General features: G+C 37.3%; 1 protein-coding gene across 2 annotated transcripts in view; it reads left to right on the forward strand.

Moving 5' to 3' along the window:
- LOC127415642 (kelch-like protein 29) overlaps positions 1 to 22,513 on the forward strand; it is a 378,370-nt gene that overhangs the window by 116,051 nt on the left and 239,806 nt on the right. For both annotated transcript variants that reach the window (XM_051654419.1, XM_051654420.1), the window contains exon 3: positions 10,834 to 11,139. In XM_051654419.1, coding sequence (XP_051510379.1) covers positions 10,864 to 11,139 — 276 coding nt within the window. In that variant the 5' untranslated portion in view covers positions 10,834 to 10,863. The remainder of the gene's footprint in view (positions 1 to 10,833; positions 11,140 to 22,513) is intronic.

Raw genomic sequence — 22,513 nt, forward strand, 5'->3', positions numbered from 1 at the left:
TTGCAAAATGAAATTGCGTGGTTCATTACACGTATCACGCAATGGCGATTTCTCAGGGCCAGCAAAGCCTTCTCTGCTGGCGTAACATGCCTAATAAATAAATATTTTTTCATCTTTTCATTCTCATTTACCTTTTTGCCTATGTATTTTCAATCACTTTTCACTCTTAATTCATCTACAAACGAAAAGGAAAAAACAAAGTTTATCCATTCAGAATTTATTCCTCGATGCTTACAAGCAAAGTGTGACAACTGTTTCACAAATCGCATGCCTGATGCCATGCTCCTTAGCCAAAGCAGTGCGTGAGTCTGAGCTCCACCCCGTCAGGCCTTCAGAATTTCCACAAAATCCCTCAACACTGCAGTGAATAGGCATCTAATGTCAGATTGTCAGGTTCATCAGCCAATCAGATTGATTTATTTGTTCTTGGTGGGTGTGATCTTTAGGATATGTCCCAGTCCAGGCCTTCTAGCTGGCCTTGAGCGATGCAATCACGCTTTAAGTGATGTACATAATTTGAAAGCGAAGAGTGCGAGATCTTGCTGACGAGTCGGCTGTCATCACTGCTGTTATTGCCGTTGAGAAAGAGATCCTTTTGGATTTAAAAACCTGAGATGTTCTGCATGATTGAGCGATTGATTCGATTGACAGGAAAGGAGGACTGATTTTCACTTCAAGCAAAAAATGCTTTTTGCATTGTTATAGCAACATCAGGAGTTTTCTAAGTGTAAATTAGGCTGCTTGAGCATTCAGTGTCGGATCAAGTTTTGAAAAGTAACTGTGTACCCTGATGAAACAATTAGAAAAGTAAAATTTAAATCGCAAATATTATTAGAGAGCTTTTCCTTGGTATTAGACCTCCTTTGTTCTGGCTTTCATGCATGGACATGTTTTTAAAATGTTAATTGGTATTATTAGTTGGTTGCGACGTAATGAATGACAGGCATAGGGTGTCTTATTCATTGTGAAACTGTGTTTTCTTAATGGCATGAATCGCACTGAAGGCCTAGACTTAAAATGCACAGGCTGCGACTGGTATCGCGGGAGTTTCAAGTGAAATGTCCACATGGTGGTGCTAAAAACAAGTTAAACCTTAAGTTTTTAAGGTTAATGCTCTCTCTAGTTTTAAATCAACAAAAACTTTCTACCTCCCTACCCTAAACCTTAAACCTAAACCTAACCGAAAGTGTCAGAAAAGCAAATGTGAGATGAAAAACGCAATTGCTGTAGCAACCACCTAATTTTGTGATGCTTCTATGACACTTTCAGCTTACGTGTCGACTCGCGTGTTCTTCAGGACTCGTACCCTGTTCCTTTGCATTGCAAGTGCAACACTTTATCAGTTGAGCTAGTGCGCAATTTAATCGTATACAAACAAGTTTGTAAATTTATTTGGTTATGTAATGCACAGTTAAAATGTATCACCTTGCAAGTCATGCGCTATAGTAAAAGTATAGTATAGTTTCGATAAGATAACATTGTGTGAGGAACAGGGAGATAAGTAAGTGCTTATGAATTGAACATCTGCCGTTTCACTCGTGATTTGTGTGAAAGTGATTAAAAATCATTGTTGTTGCAATGCCTCTAGTGTTCATTTCATTAGGAAACTGCCACGACACCTATGAGACCAGGTTGCACTTTTATCTGCAAAGGTGGGATTACAGACACCATATTTAGTGTTACAATTTTTCACATTCATATGTATAAGTGGACGGTCTCATCCCCTTATGTCTTTGACTAAGTGCCACCTGACAACTTCTGTTTATGATTGACAGTGGTTTGTATAGATAAAGGGAGACAGGTGATGTCTGGGTTGGGCTTTGTTTAGCTGTGTTTGTCTGCTGCGGTCATCTTTCTCTCCATATCTTGTTCTCTTTTTGTATTGTACTGCATAGTTTATTTTTCCTCTCACGCTTCAATTAAGTCACTATTGCTCTGTGGCCTTTAGAAGTTCTTCTAAAAATAGACGCATGGAGTGCATCACAGGGCTGTCATAGCTACTGTGTGAATGATCAGGAATGCATACACCTATTTTATTAGTGGATCTTTCTCTATCTTTCACTGTTTCTCTCTCCGAAGAATACAGCTAACCTCAGCCTGAGACAGGGAATTAAAGAAAGTCTTCATCATCTGCCTGTGGCTATTTTTGTACCGACAGACTATGTGATTATTTAAAATTCACACCCAGTGCCCCTCTGTTATCCTAGTGTAGCTGGCAGTAGTGTATCAACGATTTTGTGTGTTCGTGAGTGTGAGAATCTCGAAATCTCTTTGGCAGAGTTTTGTATTCTGTTTTTTTTTTTTTTTTATGTGCACCTATTGTTTGGATTTTTGCTTGCAGGAAACTGAATGCTCAGGACTCATCAAGCTCTGCCGTGTTTCCAGTAGTGTGAATCTCTATAAGAACATCATCTGCTCGTATCATGTCAAGATATTGTTCTTTCAAGGAAAGGTCTCAAGGTTTTCCCTTCCTAAAAGCTCCAGTGCTGTATGCTTTCTCTTTTAAAATCCCCTTGCATCTGTAAGAGAGAGAGAGAGAGAGAATAAAAGAGATAGATGACAGAAGGAGCACATTCAATGCTGGAGTGTCAAGTGTTCCGGTTCAGTCTGTCTGCCTGTCTCACTCTCTTACTGTTAGTCTTTCAGCATGTCTCATTATCCCGATAACTAAACTGGTGGAAAAGTCTCATTCCGATTTATCAGACGACATATATTTAAAAAAAAAAAAATCTTTCCTCACTGTGAAGGGCACAGACATAGTCAGCGAGAGACCATAATGAATAAATTCACAGATTCAGTTTATTGTGCAACCAAAAATAACCAGAAAATTTTTTTGGTGCATAACGTGGGACTTTTATCTGTGACCAGGCCCGAAATACAACAAGGACTCTTATTTTGAAGTGTCTGTGCCCCCAGCTCACACAAACACTTAAGGGAAACAAAACACACACTCTTGCAATCATCCACAGTGTATAGAGCCCTTCAGTTCGTAGTCCAAAACCACATAAGACCATTTGCATTTTCAAGCCATGTGTTCCATCAGGAATTTCCTATGGTGGTTTATAATGGCAGTTTTAGACATACAAGTAAAATTAGGCTTATGGTTAAAATTACTTGTTTTTAAACATAAATTATTCATAGTCATTCCTCAAATGTTAATTTTGAAGCTACTGTGGTTTTTTGTTGCTATCACAATGCTAAAAAAGGACTACAACTAACATCAGCATATGGGCTACATTCTTTTATATAATGGATGACTGCTGTAGTCCTTGTTTAGCAACAGGTTAGCAACATGCATTTTTGAAAGACACAGTGGCTTCAAAATCCTCAATTCAAGTATGGCTGTGTGTATTTTATGTTCTAGAACAGAACGTGAAAGTCTCAAGTAGTTTTCACCATAGATCTTATTTTACTTGTAATCTGGAAATCCCAAGGGAAATTCCTGAGGGACCTGATGGTGAATTAGCATTCCGGGTTTACCTACACATTTATATCATGGCTAAATCTACTTTACAATACAAACACTGTAAAGTAAACATTGTCATGTGACGAATATGAGCAGTAATTCATCAACAGTGGAGCGATCGCTTGTCAGTCCGGTATTATGGTAATCTGGTATTATACAAAAACAACTTTTTTCCCTTTTCTCTAGGGACACCATCAGTCAAAACCAACTTGAGAATTAACATGAAATTATGATTAAATTATATCTGCTTAATAACAAAACCTCTACAGAGAGCTAATTTTTATAACCTAACTAATCTTTATTTATTTTAAATTTAGACTTTCAGTACTACACTGTTGCTGAACGTCAGCTCTAATCGTGAAGCTGTCCTGTCAGTAACCTGCATTCACCTCTGTCTGAAAAAGCAAAAAAAAAAAAAAGACACTCACCTGACTTGTTCTCCCTCCGTCAGCCCCATTAAAAGCATCACACTATCACAATTAAAATGACAGTCAATTCTATATTGGCTGCTCTTCTGTAGTTCCCACACACACAAGCACACATACACACACACACACACACACACACACACACACACACACACACACACACACTCTAATTCTCTCATTTTCAGTTAATGGAAACAGTGTGTGATTGTAGAATCCACATATTTACTGGATTTACTTTGCCTTGATGAGCGTGTGTTTGCGAAACTCCTGCGTAGAATTGAAACTAAAAGCTAATAGGAGTTTGTCTGTTCAATGAATTGCGTGCCGTGAATTTGCCCTGGCAATGCACAGATAAGAACAGCATGTGGCTTGTGTGAATGTATAGCATAGCGGTGTGTATATAATTGTTCTGATCTGATAAATCCCATGAATAATTAATGTGGTGCTGTTAACGTGCGATACAATTATTTCAGTGGTGTCATTAGCGGATATTGTACTGTGTGTGTGTGTGTGTGTGTGTGTGTGTGTGTGTGTGTGTGTTTGTGTGATTACTTTAGTGTAATTACATGCGATGGATTCAGGATCTCATTTACTGTTGAAATACAGTCATCATTTGCTGACAGTGGTCTGCTCACTGGATGAGTATGTTTTATCCGATCCTAATGCTTTGTCTGAAGTACTGCGTTGTGGCTTTTATCTGTGGAATGATGGGGAACAGGCAGCCACCAGCTAACATGAGGACTATAGAGTTGTGTAGTCATCAATTAGTTTAGATTAGATAATTAGTCTCAAATATATAGTGTATATAATATATAGTGAACAAATACAGTGGGGAGGGACAATGATGTGACACTCTCTTTGTTTTGTCCAGATCCATAGAAATGTTCAAAAACACATTAAACATGCTGTTCACACAAAATACTTACTTGAATATACCTCTTCTATGATGAACAATTTCAGAGTTCAAAATCATTTTGATATTTTTTCTGATGCTTAAAGTAAAAACAAAATGTCATGTGGTGTAACCATCTGGAATACAAATAAATAAATGAATAAAGAAAGAAATAAACAAACAAATCTTATTAAAAGCTGAAATTCATAAAATAAAATTAAAAAAACTAGTGTAGTGCATTATCTTTTGTTTTATTATTATTTATAAAAAAAAATAGCATTTTTTTTTTAATTTTTTTTTTTAAATATTGGCATAAATAAATTAGTAAAACAAAACAGAGAGGACCTCTTTAGACCTTCAAGACATTTTTATTGAAAAATTTTATTTTTATGAAAATACACATTTTGTTCAGGTCATATGGAGTAACCCTGAGAAAACTTCTTGAAATCCTTGACTTGAAAACGTATTTTAAATTTATGAATAATTTTAATACCTCCTACTTGATGGTAACGCCACATTACATTTTTAAACCACTTAATTTGCAAACCATCCCGTATAACACAGAATCATCCTGTATTTAAGGGAACAAAATTGCTTTCTGTTTGAATTCTATTTGGGACGCGTTTGTCCATATTTTAGCGTCTCACTCAAACTGATGAGAATGCTTCACAACCCGAGAGAAATGGACCTGAAACACACACCTTTTTGCATAAGCTGTGAGATATCACACAGACGCCACACTTGACAGAAGCAGCAGGGGAAAGATCAACGACAATCAGCATGTTTTTTTGTTTTTTTTTCTGTCAGAAGCAGGAGAGTTTTGTTTAACATTTAGCATTCGAGAGCATGATAATTGTTTCTCACCATTGTGATTCCAAACCCCAGTAAACGCACCTATTCATAACATGACATTACATTGCATTGCATATGTCAGTGCTCGTTCTGGAAGAGAGACTCAGTTAAATGATGGTGAGAAAAACTACAACACTTTTAGTACAAAAGTGCATTACAGCACATGTTTAGTTAAAATGCATAATGTGATTTTCTTAAATTTTCCTTGTGACAATGATAAATGATAAAAACAAAACAACTGCACTGGGGGAAATACACTTTTTTCATGTTAAGTATTTTCTCTCCCATAAAAATCCACTTTAATGCATGGTTGCTCAAAACAGGACTTTTACTAAGACAGTGACCCTGGACGGCCAAATATTTTTTTTTTACAGATATACTGTATATATACACTATATTGCCAAAAGTATTCGCTCATCTGCCTTTAGAGGCATATGAACTTAAGTGACATCCCATTCTTAATCCATAGGGTTTAATATGACGTCGGCCCACCCTTTGCAGCTATAACAGCTTCAACTCTTCTGGGAAGGCTTTCCACAAGGTTTAGGAGTGTGTTTATGGGAATTTTTGACCATTCTTCCAAAAGCGCATTTGTGAGGTCAGACACTGATGTTGGACGAGAAGGCCTGGCTCGCAGTCTTCGCTCTAATTCATCCCAAAGGTGCTCTGTCGGGTTGAGGTCAGTCAAGTTCTTCCACACCAAACTCACTCATCCATGTCTTTATGGACCTTGCTTTGTGCACTGGTGCGCAGTCATGTTGGAACAGGAAGGGGCCATCCCCAAACTGTTCCCACAAAGTTGGGAGCATGGAATTGTCCAATATCTCTTGGTATGCTGAAGCATTCAGAGTTCCTTTCACTGGAACTAAGGGGCCAAGCCCAGCTCCTGAAAAACAACCCCACACCATAATCCCCCCTCCACCAAACTTCACAGTTGGCACAATGCAGTCAGACAAGTACCGTTCTCTTGGCAACCACCAAACCCAGACTCGTCCATCAGATTGCCAGATGGAGAAGCGTGATTCGTCACTCCAGAGAATGCGTCTCCACTGCTCTAGAGTCCAGTGGCGGCGTGCTTTACACCACTGCATCCGACGCTTTGCATTGCACTTGGTGATGTATGGCTTGGATACAGCTGCTCGGCCATGGAAACCCATTCCATGAAGCTCTCTACGCACTGTTCTTGAGCTAATCTGAAGGCCACATGAACTTTGGAGGTCTGTAGCGATTGACTCTGCAGAAAGTTGGTGACCTCTGCGCACTATGCACCTCAGCATCCGCTGACCCCGCTCTGTCATTTTACGTGGCCTACCACTTCGTGGCTGAGTTGCTGTCATTCCCAATCGCTTCCACTTTGTTGTAATACCACTGACAGTTGACTGGAATATTTAGTAGCGAGGAAATTTCACGACTGGACTTGTTGCACAGGTGGCATCCTATCACAGTACCACGCTGGAATTCACTGAGCTCCTGAGAGCGGCCCATTCTTTCACAAATGTTTGTAGAAGCAGTCTGCATGCCTAGGTGCTTCATTTTATACACCTGTGGCCATGGAAGTGATTGGAACACCTGAATTCAATTATTTGGATGGGTGAGCGAATACTTTTGGCAATATAGTGTGTATATATATATATATATATAAGTATTTATTTTTTTAACACAACTATTGCACAGTTTCTTGTGTGCTTTAATGGAAGCAAGAAAATCTTACGTTTTGTACAAACTTAGTCAGTGTCACAAATTTGTCGCTGCAAGGTAGACTCTATTGCTTGACTTTGCTAATCCTCTTGTGTCTGAATTGGAGCAAACTGTTTTTGAACAGCGGAAGACAGGGTGGTAGGAGTATTGTGAAACCTGCTTGGAAACAATTAATATTTTTCCAGTTCCGTTTGGTGCCAGAAATTATCTTTTAAATAGCCTGCCCTGTACATTTCCTCATTATTTTCAAGTACATACTGTTTACTTGTTTTGGTTGAAAAGCACAATGCCGAACAACAGCCCTAATTAAACCTCATTTCACACATCTGTCGTGTTTAGCTGACTCCAATATAAAACAGCTAGCCAAAGTGCCTCAGATCAGCCAAAAGTGGATAATTTTACAAACAACTTAATCTGTTCCCACACGTACAAAGACAGAAACTAATAACACTACTCCCAACCTGAGGTCTCTATAGTTATTACATGTGGATGTTTGTGCAGGACAACGGCAAGATAAAGAAGCCTCTGCAAATAATGGGAAACAATGTTAGCACGCTCGCTAATGCGAAGAGATAACCAAACTTGTGCTGCTTCATTGTTTCACTGCTTAATCTTGTCCTGTACGACAATATGCAACTACAGGAAAAGTAAAGTTAGTCAAGAGGCAAAAAGATCTTCGTTTGCCAAAGCCTTGTCTGAAAGTCGAAGATAGTTTTAAAAGTTTGAAGTTTGCATAACCACTATGCAGACATTACAGTAAGACAATTACAAAAATCAAGAGTTCATGGAAAATTTGCTGCAAACTTGGCGCAAATTTGCCACTGATCATTTGCACATGCAAAAAAGCTTTGCGTCAAACTTGCAGCAAATTGTCCATTGTTGCCAAAGGTTCGCTGCAGGTTCACCACTACCGGTGAAGAGCTGCAAACCTTTGGCAAACATTTGCGGCAAATCACAAGCTTATGAGAGAGAGAGAGAGAGAGAGAGAGAGAGAGAGAGAGAGAGTTAATACAGATTTAAAGGAATTGTTCACCCAAAAATTAAAATTTGCTGATATTTACTCACCCTCAGGCCATCCAAGATGTATATGACCTTCTTGCTTCATCAGAACAGGATTTAAGATTTTTAGGAAAGTATCCCAGGTTTTTAGCTTCATTCAATGCAAGCGAATGGACACCAATTTTTGACACTCCAAAAAGCATATTTAGGCAGCATCAAAGTAATCCACACGACTCCAGCCGAACAAGTAATGTCTTCTGAAGTGAATCGATAAGTTTGAGTGAAAAACTAATTGCTAATTAAAACTTTATCAACTTTAAACCTTTAAAATCTACTTCCTGTAAACACTCAATGCCTCACGACGCTGTCACATAACATCATCACGTTGGGGCATTGACGTGAGAATTCAGAAGTTCTGCTCTATTTACTTCAGAGGAACGTACTTCACGCAAGGGTTAGGTCAATTCAAGCACCGATTTAAGGTTAAAAACATTTTAATTAGCGATCAGTTTCACACAAACATATCGATAAACTTTTAGGCACTTGTGAAAAATGTTGCCTAGTAAGGATTTCTTCAAAAATAATGCCATGAATAGTTTTAATTTATAAATTAACATCATACGAAGACCAGTAAACAAAAAAAGCTAAATCAGTATTTCGTGTGACCACTTTTGCCTTCAAAACAGCACCATTTCTCCTAGGTACATAAGGATATTCCAAGCTTCTTGGAGAATTCACTGCAGTTCTTCTATCTATTTAGGCTGTCTCAGTTGCTTCTGTCTCTTCATGTAATCCCAGACTCGATGTTCAGTGGGGAGCTCTCTGGGGGTCATGCATTCTGTTGCAGGGCTCCCTGTTCTTCTATTCTAATTTGCATAGGGATGTTTGGGAGTCTAAAATGTATATTTCATTTTTATTGACTCAATAAAGATATAAGCTGAAGATATAAATAACCATCATAAGACAAAATACAGTACTCCATGGTCGTGAGCACAGGCAGTGATAGGGGAACGGCCTCCGTGGCCGTGAACACTGGCAGTGACAAGGGAACGACTTCCGTGGTCATGAGCACTGGCAGCGGCATGGGAGTAGGAGCCATTCTTCTCCTTCTCTTCCGGACGGCCATGAACACTGCTGTGGGAGGCTCAGAAGGTGGAGCCATGGGAGGCTCAGAAGGCAGAGACGTGGGAGGCTCGATGAAGGGAATCTCCAGGACCACCGAGGCTGGGTTGAAAGTGGTCTCCATTGAAGGGAGCTCGGAGACCACTGGAACCAGAGTAGATGAGACGAGAAAGGGTGGATCTAAATGCAGATTCTTTTAATAATAAACAAATGAAGATGATACAACAAGCAAGGTTATAACTCAGAAGATAAAGTAATACAACACTACATCCTTGAAGGGTAACAAGGACAAGAACTGACAAATAAATAAATGAAACCTAGCATTTGGGATTTGTTGCTTTTTCCTTTTGTACTGAACTCGTATTGAACCATGACTTCTGTGTACCGTTACACCCCTAATATATACACATGAAGACTAATGAGTAAACTAGGGACAGCTGGAAACAATCAGGGAGGAAATCAGGAACTTAGACATGACAAGGAAAATACCAATACTTCAAACTAAGAGTCCTAGATCATTTCAACATAAGTCTCTGGAAATAAAATGATAACAAAAGGGGTTCATATGGTGACACTGGCTTTGTTTTGCTTGCCTGTGTTGCAAAAAAAAAGCTGCGGACTGAATTAATCTGTAAGCAGTAATTCTAATATGGCTAGCACCCACTTACCTGCCTTTCATCAAATCTTTCTCTTTTTTTCTGCCTTTTAGCAAACCAATTAGGACTACTGGTCAAACGTTATTTCGCCTAATTAATATTTATAAGCCAGGCAGATAAGGTTATTGTGTTCCTATTTTTTCTATGCCCCTGAATAAGTAAAGAGTTTCTGGAGCCATACAATTTATGTTGTTATGAAAACTTGGTTAGTTGAATGGATCTCTTAACCATATGGAAGAGTGTAAGTTTTCTTGTAAACTGACAAAGAGGCGCTTTTTTCCTGGTAGTCATTGTGAATAAACACAAATTTTTCCGCCCTTAATGTCTATCAGAATCTAGATTTGAAAAGTAGATGGGCTATTTTTCTGTGTGCACTTCAATCAAATTGTTATGACACAGTGCGTGTCTAAGAATTCAAAGAAAACATATGCTCGCTCTGTTCCCGTCATATGCATGCATGTTTATCTGTATTAATGGCCTTGCTCGTATGTTATTTTTACAAGCAGCCGAAGCACTGGCCGTCTAAAATGCATGTTTTTTTTTTTTTTTATTTAGCTGCTGTCTGGCAGATATTGAGATGTTTGCCAGTCTTTTTGTGTTGCATGTCAAACCTGCCAACCAGCTCGATTTGTTTGGTACATTCTATTTCTGTGTTTTGACATGGTATAATCAATGTTATCTCTCTCTCTCTTTCTTTCTTTCTTTCTCTGTACTCTTTAGACAGTACCAGGGATCCTCTAAGAGGAAGTGATGTCACGACACCATCACCGCTTTGAGAGGGACTATCGAGGCCCCTGGGATCGTCGTGACCGACCCACGGGCCTTCATAATGGTGTGGGTAACAGCACCTGCTCACCGGCGGCTCCAGCTGTCTCCAATGGCAACAACCGGCCGGGACTCCTCCCACTCCCGGTCATCCCCTCCCTCCTGCCCACCCCCGTCACCATCGCTGTGACGGCAGCCAGTAACGACCTCACTGCCAAACGATCAGGGGCCCCTGTGTCCGCAACGGCACCTGCAGTAAAGGTAGAACCCGCAACATTACTATTGTTTGAGATTTTTTTTTATTTATTTATTGATATTTTTTACGAATGTTTCTAGTTTCAGGGTAATTTCGCTTTTTCTGTATATTTTCAGTAAACGAGAAGACTACTTCCTCGCAAATACATTTTTGGTTGAAAACTACTGTACTTTTTCTATTTCCTAATGTCAACATTTTCCAAATGATCTAGAGAACGTTTCTGAAAGTCTCCTTTTCCGGTGGAGACTAACTGTTTCAGTGTGGGTGAACGTAAATGTACCAAAACGTACCAAAATCAATGCACTTTCAACCAAAAACATAATGGTATTCACATTATGATTCAACGTGTTAACGGATGTAATTTAAATATGTTTAATATACTGTGTATCGCAACCTAAAACTAAAATTAATTTGTGGTTATTTTTATTTTAGTTTAGTCAGTTTAGCAATAAAAATTTATTTTGGTTTAGTTTCAGTTTTTCCAAGCGTGTTAGTTTATGTTTTCATTTCAGTTAAGAAAAATGCACACTAACATGTCTTTTGGTTGAACACTCTGTTTTCCGTTTTCCTAAGTGTGCCTTACTTGAGAAAGTTTTCAGAAGTCTCGAAAGTTTCATCGAGGAAAAGGGCATTTCAGTATGGATGAGAGACAAAAAATGTGCCAAAATCTATGCATTTTTTGTGAAAATGTATTGTGTGGATGTTGTCGATACATACATAAAATTTTTGGTCAGTTTGTCACACTACCATGTTTTAATGTTTAACCAGAAATGGCAGAAAGTCATACTTGTGGTGTTCCTGGTCAAAAATGACCGGCCCATAAAAATGTATATAAATCTCTGATTATGAATAGATTTTCACAAGATATTGCATTATGCCAAAATGTATGCATTTTTTTTTTTGTTTGTTTTTTTTACGAAAATGTATTGTGTGGATGTTATTGATACATTAAATATATTTAAATTACATCCATTAATGCAATTCAGTTTCTCAAGAGCGTTGCCATCTAGTGCAATTTTCATGTTTAATGAAGGAGGGTTATAAAGGTTTACATTTTTATAATATACTACGTGTCAAAAACAACATTTTCAGGCTTTCTTATTTTAGTTAGTTGTGAAGAGAAGACAATTTATTTGAGTTTAGTTTGTTTTTGCATGTCTGTTTTTTATGTGTGAGAAATATATTCCTTTTTGTTTTTGTTTTAGTTTTCCTTTAGTAGGAGTAGTAGTAGTAAAGTAGTCCCTTCAAAGAGCAATTTTCTAAACAATAATTTACGATAATAACAAAGCAGTGTTCCAGCGTGGATGAGATACTTAAATGTAGAAAAATGTGTTTTCAACCAATAACATTTTAGTGTGGATGTTGCCTTAGTTGCCTTAGTTTATCGGTTAATAAACGAATGGACATCATTTAAATATGTTTAACGGCATAACATTTCTAAAGACTGTTGCTATCTAGTGCCATTTTCATATTTAATTTAGGTGGGTTGCAACCTTTTATAATATACCATATATCAAAAACTAATATTAAAATTGATTTGCGATCATTTTTATTTTGTTTGTTCATTTTTCAGTTTAGTTTCAGTTTTTCCAAACATGTTGGTTTTCATGTTTTCCAGTTTGCCAAAATATTTTCATTTAGTTTTTGTTTTCATTAAAAATAATAACAAAATGGCATTTCAATTTGGAGGGTGGTGTTAATGTAGCACAAATCTATGTTTTTTCAACTGAAAATGTATTCGTATTTGCAAGGTCTTAGTTTGTCTGTTAATGGGAAAACAGATAATTTAAATGAGCCTAATTTTAAATTTTTCGTTAACACAAAAAACACTGGCAGCCTGCAAACAAGAACCGAATTCCGCAGCCAAACCACTTACATTTCCATTTTACTCGCACATACCTTGCTGCCAGCTTCATTTGGTTGCTGTTTTTCTTCTCCTCACAAATTTTCGCTTTCATTATGCAAATGAGAAACTCTGAGCAATGGGCTGAATTAAGCCCAACTCTGCACTTCTGTCAAGTAGGCAAGAAATAAAAGGTGTCAGCTTGCTACATGAGCCGAGATGAATGCCATTTTGGCGAATTAGTTCAAGAATAGAAAGAAAAAAAACGCTCTTCATGCTGTTTAATCAGATTAGCCTGTGTTTCACTTAGATTTCATGCATATAGACACTTTAATAGCTACTTACCGTGTGACCACTGCAGCCCACACTCTGATAATGGAATGATTTACTTGAACTTTGTTTGTCTTCACGAAAACCCATGTAATAACAAACTTGAGTCCAAAGAGTCTCTGGTGATGTCCTAATACATTATGTTTTCTGCAGTATATGCCATTTTCGCATTAGTATAGTGACTCATTCTTTGTAGTTCATCGTGGAGGTGTGTGCACTAGTTTTCAGGGTAATTTCTCTTGCTTTTAAATGCTGCGCACTAGAGTCTCCCAGCAGAAGAGCTTGCCAGGTTTTCTCTACCCAGTTTGAAGCCCACTTCAGGGAGCGATCCAGGCTCCAAATCTTGGCATCTCATACCACAGCTACTGTCATGTCTCATCCCCGCCAGTTTTTCTTTGATCTGTTCGCTTGCGTGAATTCTGTGGGACTTCTGTGACCAATATGGTTTGTGAGTATAAAACAATATGCTTTAGCATTATGCAGATTGTGTTAAAGGGGTAGTTCACCGAAAAAATGAAACATCTGTCATTATTTACTTACGCTTATGTCATTCCAAACCTGTATGTTTTTTTTCCTTAATTTTTGTTTGTGGAACACAAAAGGAGAACTCTTTCCTATACAATGACAGTTTGTAGAGACTTTCGTTATGCTCCAAAAAGGACAAAAAAACAACAACAATAACATAAAAATATAGCTTCAAGCAGTGATGACACCAAGCAGACAGACAAGCACCATGGGTCCATTTCCACCCGGTGGCTTTCGGAAAACATTGCAAGGTGGATACATGCATTTGGCATTTGACATTATTCTAAACAATTTTGAAGCAATTTGGGTGAATAAAAGAGGACTATTTTAAAGTCTGTTTTAAGAGCCACACATCCTGCTGCCAGGTGGTGGCGCTATTACCATGACCCAAAATAGTCAAATCCATGTGATTAGCCCCCAAGACTAAACATTCATCTCAATTTTGATCTAAATCACACATTGCACACAGAAGATATGAGACATTTCCTGTTTCCCAATTTTCGCCATTAATTTAATGCCTCGCCATGGCAACACTGTTCGATATATCAAAATCTGTTTGCAATTTAGCATCTTCAATGTCTTGGCATAATGTTGTCTAAATGTGATGACAGTCTCATGAATCACCTAGTACGAGTATTTAAAAGTTCAGAGACTGCAATATAAAAAAATGGTCGACTTCCTGTTGTGTGGACCTAATGACTATAATTATGAAAGTTGTCCGGCTTGATGAGAACTAAATATGTACCAATTTTGGTGACTGTAGGTGAAAATGGGGGTGCTACAGAGGCCGTCTTACACACCCATTTTAAAGGGGGTGCTACAGAGCCCCCCCACACGTCCATGTGTGAACTTTTGCCCAGACCTAATGGCCAACGACTCTGATGTGTGTGCAAAATTTTATGAAATTTTAAGCATGTTAAGTACCCCTTTAAGTAATTCATTAAGAAAAAGAATAATATTTATAATCCTTAGAAGAACAATAGGGTCTCTGCACTTTCAGTGCTTGGGCTATAATTATTATAGAAGTTGTCCATAAACAACTTAATTTATTGTCTTTTCCTCATATAAAACCTATAGTATGGCCTCAGAAGACTTGAAATATAGCACACAAGTTGTATGGACCAATTTTTTTATGCTTTTTTGGAGATTATCAGACTTGGTCAATATGAACTGTTATTGTATGGAAAAGTTACGATTCTTCAAAGATTTTACTTTTGTGTTCTATAGGAAAAAAACAACAACATATGGGTTTGGAAAGACATGAGGGTGAATAAATAATGACAGAATTTTCATTTTTGGTTAACAACCCCTTTAATGTTAACCTTGTTGTCTTGTGCCAGAAGTTGGAAACTGACCAGAGTTCTGCATTGTCTTTGACGCATCTTTGTGATGTGTGTATTAGCGTACAGCAGGGGAATATGTTTTTACCTTTTTTAGCTTTTTACTGTTGTTATCTTTCTTTAATTACCACTTGAAAGAAAAGCATCAGAACAGGGTAGAGTCTTGAGGCAGTGCCACTCGCTCTGTTATCTGTCATCATAGTGGCCATGTTGCTTTTTCAACGGTCCAGCATAAAGATAATTTTTAGATAAATATAAAAGCGAAAGCAACTAAAAAAGAAAGCGGGAGAAAGTTCCTGCAAACTTAAATCTATGGGGGAAAGAGCTTTCTCTTTCAGAGGCCCTAACCTACCTTCCTTTTACTATTAGAAACGCCCCAGCCATGGATTGTTTTAAGAAGTTACTTAAGACTCATTTATTTAAGGTAGTCTTTTAATATATATTAATATAAATTTTATGTGTGGTTGCTGCTGTATGTTAGCAATTTTGTGTTTAGTCTTTTTTAATTTGTTGGTATGGTGGTTTATTCAATCTTGTAGCTCTTTGAGTGTAAGAAAAGCGCATTATAAATAAAAGGTATTATTATTATTATTATAATGAGGGAAGCATTGTGTCTAAAAGTTGACACAGAAGAGAGATCTTGTTTTGTCTTGGTAACAGCATAGCTGTCTAATAAGGCAAATTATGCCAGTGTGTTTATGTGTGTGTGTGTTGTAGTTAATGAATCCTGCAAATTATGAAAAATGCACACTAACATGTCTTTCGTTTGAACACTCTGTTTTCCATTTTCCTAAGTGTGCCTTCCTTGAGAACATTTTCGGAAGTCTCGAAAGTTTCGGTCAAGGAAAAGAACATTCCAGTATGAATAAGAGACAAAAAATATGCCAAAATCTATGCATTTTTTATGAAAATGTATTGTGTGGACGTTATCAATACATACATACAATTTTTGGTCAGTTTGTCACACTACCATGTTTTAATGTTTAACCAGAAATGGCAGAAAGTCACACTTGTGGTGTTCCTGGTCAAAAATGACCGGCCCATAAAAATGTATATAAATCTCTGATTATGAATAGATTTTCGTAATTAGAACAGGTTTTGCACTGCTTTTTGGAACATATTGATTCTAGGCTTTATTGACCTGATCTTATACATGGGAAAGCCTCTGTACATTAGGAAACATTGTTCTTACTCTTTGGGAGAATGTGAAAGTTTCCAAAACACATTGTTATAATATTTTTCCTTTCCTGTAGGGGTCAAAAATAGTTCAGAAGTTGCCTGGGATATCAAAGTGTGTGTGTGTGTGTGTGTGTGTGTGTGGGCAGGTTTAAGTGGTTTATGAGGACTTTTTTTTAGGTTACAAACTGGTAATTACAAGGGTATTATGCTATAAATGTGGTTTATGAGGACATTTCTAGTGTCCCCATAATTCAAATCGCTTAAAAAAAACATACTAAATTATGTTTTATTGAAAATGTAAAAATGCAGAAAGTTTTTTGTGAGGGTTAGGGTTAGGGGATAGAATCTATAGTTTGTACAGTATAAAAATCATTATGTCTATGGAGTCCTCATAATGATAGCTGCACCATCATCTACAACAGCTACACCAATATCCTTTGTTCTTTACAGTCATATAAAAAAGTAAAAAGAACTATTCATTTTAATAACAAATAGCATGGATGCACTAAAAACCAAGACTTCTCTCTCATTAATAAATTAACCGCAACACCCGTGTGAGTCTGTGAGATGCACGTTAAACTTTTAAAGGGATAGTACCATTATAGTGCTTGTTATACAAATGAATGTTAACTTAATGTTATTACTTGTAAGTTGTACACATTATTTCAAACATTGACAGCTCAAATCATTATTATATATACAATTTCGAGAAATAATATTAATTGATAGAATGTAGAATTTTTATATTTAAAAAAAGTTAAAATGTGATTATAATAATCAAGACAAACAAATTATAAAAAAAATTTTTCACATACTTTTTCGGAACAGGTTCTGTTCAGTTCTATTGCTTGTTCTGCACCTGATCAGCCTAAATGTAGTCCACTATTTTTGAAGGCTTATTTGTTTGTGATCTTTTCTTATAGTGAAAGGTATATGGGAAACTTTGAGCATTTGAATTGTGTAGTAAAAAACTTTATTTTGATGAGAAATTATAATATGCATTCTGCGCAAGCATTTAAAAAAATGCCATACTTTGTCATACTGCCATACTTTGTCATTTAAGTGTTATCATATCGAATCAAGATGTTGGGTGACAGAAAGTTACCTCGGCTGTCAATGCATCTGCTTTAGAATGCCACATAGTTACCAAGATGAACAAAAATTGTGCAAACCTATCTCGGTTGACCAATGAATTGCTGCAGAAATAATACAGGCGGTCGACAATGGCTGCAACGCCAACAGTAACACAGGCTGAACATAACCTGGGTGTCAAACTGAAAGCCATAACTTATTGGTAGAACTTGTTTAAAACATTGCACCATGCATGATATGTTGTAGAAATTATTCAGTAGAAATTGGAATACATTCTAGAGGACATTTTACAGAGTGCAAATCATGTTTACAGGCAGCTAACTTTTAAGGCAGCATCATTACCGAATTGGAACTCCATAAAGGTCTGAATTTAAACGCTACCAATAAGAAATTTCTTTTAACACTGGTGCATTTATTGCAACACTTGTAAGCCAAATGAGAAGTTAACATTTGTTTATACCACGGCATTGTTGAATTCTTGATATTTGATTGATTAGCAGGGTGAGGTGATGATTTAATTTCTGTTGTAGTTCCAGTTTTGTTGATTGCATTTATAGTAAGCCCTTTCGATATTTAATCACATGCAGGAAATTAATTTTAGATACAGTATATACTATTCAATTTTCACTGTATAAAATGCTAATTCTTGAAATCAGTGATAGAATTACTACTTGTGAAAATGCTAATTCTTTATCAGTAATTACATTTGCACTTATAAAAACATTCTTGATAAAAAAAATATAATAAAAAACAATATTTAAACTAGTAAAAAACATAATTACTGATTACTTAGAGTAATTAAAGATATCTTATTGATATTTAAAAATGTATATTGCCACTAGAGAAAACCAAATTAGAGTTGCATTTCAATTATTGATATCAGGAAGGACATTTAAAAACTGATTAAAAACAATATTGTATAGACTAGTAAGAAGTACATAGCTGATATGTGTATTATGAATTTTAAAGGTGCAATATGTAGCAATTTTCATGTAATATTCGCCTTTTTTTGCCAATATGTGAACGGCTTGTAACGCCACTTAAAAAATGAGCCCTTCCCGGACTTCCTAGGTTGCCTATTAAAGCCTGTAGACTGATTTTCATGCGAAGGGAGTGGGTCGATTTTGCTGGGAAAATCCAAAGGATGTGACGTTTATGCGCGCTCCCGAGAGCCTTGCCTCAGACAGTAATAGCTTCTCTTCCGCTATTCAACAGCGACAACAAACTGCAACACAAGTTAACGTTATCTTAGAGATGGAATCCAGCAAACGTCCAGCTACCAACACAACACCAACTCCTACACAAACTCAGAGTAGGCCAAGAAACAAAAACAAAAAAAAAACATTTATCTACTGAATACCTTTTGCATAAGCGGGAACATGATCATGGTCGAGTGAAAACTAGAGTGAACATCGGCAGGGCATTTGATTCCTGGAGGGACCTTCGTTCGGTTTTGGGGATCAAAACCGACCCTGAATTGTTGTTGTTCTTATTGGACAGGTAAGCTTACATAACTGCAAAGCATGTGAAATATAGTGCCATAAGGATTGATCTGTGTAATTTTAGCTAACTTGATCTTGCCTGCTAAAGCTGACGAATTGCAAGCTACCTTGCTTCGTAACTTTCAAATAATTTCAACGATCTTCTCTTTATACTAAAAGTCAGGTATACAGGATAAATTTAAGCAAATACGCTGGTTTCTTATTCGTAGTACAACATATGACATACAAAACATACTATAGAGCAACATAAATGCAGTGCAACAGTAAACTGTCTGGTATAGTTCAGTAGTACGTAGCTGTATGTGTGTATCAGTATGCTATGTTAGCTGATAAGCAATTTTAGTTTAGTCTCAAAGTTTGTAGTAAAACAATCATAACTGTGTAATCTTAATTATGCTACCTCATCTGTCGGCATGATGTCGGTGAATCACGTTCAGTCTCTTTGTACGTTACATCATCGTTTTGGTCGATGCTTGCTCGCTCGCGTCCCTATGGTGTGTGTGCACGAGAACGAGCAACAGGTAGCTGGCTGCAGTTCACTTAACGACCACAGGTGTCATTAATAACAAGGGTTTCCGAATCTTACATACTGCACCTTTAATTAGTGAAAATTATAAATACATATTATTGCTTTTTGAACAGGAGTGAATGATAGAATTCTACTAGTGAAAATGCCATTTTATATATAAAAGATTACAGCTTTTACTAGTTGAAATTAAATTTTTTATATCAAGAATGAAAGTTTTTTTACTAGTGCAAACCTGATTACTAATATCAAAAGTTGCCATTTTCAATAATAGTGATTCCATTGCTGATTTCAATAATTAGCTTTTCAACTAGTGAAAAGTGAATTATAGAGATCTACAATTCATATCCTGCCCGTTTGAATGTTGCAAGGGCTTACAATATGCATTACAGTTTAATATGACTTTTCTTACTTATTATGTTACTTGATGGCAATGTTTCTTATTTAGTGGTGTAAGAAAGTAGTTCACACACACACACACACACACACACACACACACACACACACACACACTAAAAATATTTTAGCAAATTTTTTTTTTTTAAATGTCTAAACATAACCACATTATACAGAAATTTATTTGTGCAACCATAGTATAAGCAGGATAATTGACTCTGGATCATTGAATTATTGAATTGCAGTCATCTATTGAAATAGTTATCTATTATTCCTTACAAAAACTGTATGTGTACACATCAGACACATGATCCTAGAACATCTTGTAGAGGACAAGAGTCAAAAGGTTCTTTAAGAATCCATGCAATATACCATTGCTTTCTCTTAACACCCCAGCGCATGATTGGATTTTTCAGAAGAGGATGGTATTGTGAATATTTTAGAAATGCTTGAGAAATCCAGTGGAAATGGGCAGCTGTTAAAGGGTGTGTGGAAATATCCTTGCCAAATGGAAATACTCATTGCTCTGATGAAAAGTTTCACTTTATCTTCAAGGGAAATCACTTGTTTTCATTCTGTATGATGAGATGCCTTCTTTTTGGTATCAGTACATTTTGAGTTTTAACTTAATCTTGGTGAAGCACTTGAACAAGCATAAGAAACTATATAAATTATACTGGACTCTAGTATGAATGTGGTACTCTATGTGGTTTCAAATACAAAATGCTAACAAGAGGGAATAAGAGAAGCAGGTTTAGATATTAATTACTTGCAAGGCAAGCACTGTATTGAAAACTCATACTTCATCTTATTTTTCATAGTGTTCAGCAAATTAAAGTTAAACAAATTAAAAGTGTTTACCAAAATGCTGTCATTATTTACAGCAATTAATATTTTTAACATTGACTTTAAGAAAGCATAAGAAGGCAGATCCTCTCAAGTTCACCACTGTGAGTGAGCTTTTGCAACATAGTCTAATAGAATGAACGTTTCTATAAGTACATTTTTTATGCACCGCATTCTATGTTTCATTGCAGTTTCCTGGTGAAATAACACCAGAAGCCCTACAACAACTGTGCGTTTTATATACAGCAGCTAATTGTGACTTGATAAACATGTATTTTTCGCTTAATTGCTCACATACTGCTATGTTATGATATCAAAACACTTTTACTCTAATGCATCATTTGAAAATTATACATTTTAACGCTTGTATTACAGACTAACCTATACACTGTATTCCAACATGATTAGCTTGAGTGGTAGCTCACCTGTGTGAGTGTTGGACTTTGGACTCGGAAGACTGAGGTTCGAGCTCAGCCAAGTACGTGAGCTGACATGTGAGACAAAAGTGTTATAGAAGCAACACATGATGACATTGTTGCTTCAGAAAATGTGCTTTTCATGTCCCATTTGTTTTTAGGACACTATCAGTTAGGTTTTGGTTTAGGGTAAGAATGTCTGTATTGTTCACCTCTTATTTGCTTTTAGGACACTATTGTTTAGGTTTAGGCTAGGGCAGTCCTTTTTACTCATTAAAACCTCTGTGGAGGGTTCGAATAGGAAGGAAATGGGAGCCGGGGTTGCAGTCCAAGTAAGTGTACTTTTTATTTCTAACACAACTTAATTATAACAGTCTGCATAAACAATAACACAGCTTTTCAGCGTGGAGCTTCTGGATGTGTGGCTCATACTTTCTCTCCCCCGGTCTGTCGCTCCAGCAGCCTTTTAAAGCCTGTCTCCGTCGTCAATGAAATGAGACACAGATGTTTAATATCAGCAATCACCAGGTGATGGCCCTTACCGCTTCCTCTCTCCCCAGTGACAGACAAACGACCACGTCCCGCTCCACATACCCCCACCGCCTGACTCAGGCCCTGGCCCCGTCCGTAATCTACACAGAACCGGACTGACCTGTCACTCTTAGGTACAGGTGCAAAAACAACCGGGCTGGCCCAATCACTGTGCGATTCTTCTATTTCCCCATCTCGAGCATTGCCTCTAATTCGTACCGAATCACTTTTTTCTTATGTTCAGGCAAGCAGTACGGCTGACTACGCACTACCACTCCCAGTGGGGTCTCGATATGGAGTTGTATGAGGTTCGTACAACCGGGAAGAGGAAAGAACACGTCTTCAAATTTCTTTTGCAGTTTGGCCACCCCTGCGAGCTGGGATGGTGAGAGGTGGTCTCCACAAGGGACCGGGGTGAATGGATCGGCTTTGAACTTCACCTCCGGCCCGAGCTCCGCCCTCTCCGGAATTACCATCGCCATGGACACAGGGACCGCCTCTCTCCATAATTTAAGGAGGTTGAGGTGGTAAATTTGACGTGCTCCGCATCTATCTGTTCATTTAACCTCATAATCGAGATCCGAATCATATTTTTCAGGGTTCGAATAAATCGTTCAACCAGCCCGTCAATTTGCGTGTGACATAAAAGTTGTGCCTTGATCGGTGAGGATATCCTTCGGAATCCCCACCCGGGAGATAATTTTGAAGAGTGCCTCCACAACACTGCGTGCTGAGATGTTGCGTAAAGGCACCGCTTCTGGATATCGAATTGCATAATCCACCAGATTTAATACAAACCGAAATCCACGTGCTGACTGCTCTAATGGCCCGACGAGGTCCATACCAATTCTTT

This window comes from Myxocyprinus asiaticus, chromosome 25 (genome assembly GCF_019703515.2).
Source record: "Myxocyprinus asiaticus isolate MX2 ecotype Aquarium Trade chromosome 25, UBuf_Myxa_2, whole genome shotgun sequence".
NCBI lineage: Eukaryota > Metazoa > Chordata > Actinopteri > Cypriniformes > Catostomidae > Myxocyprinus > Myxocyprinus asiaticus.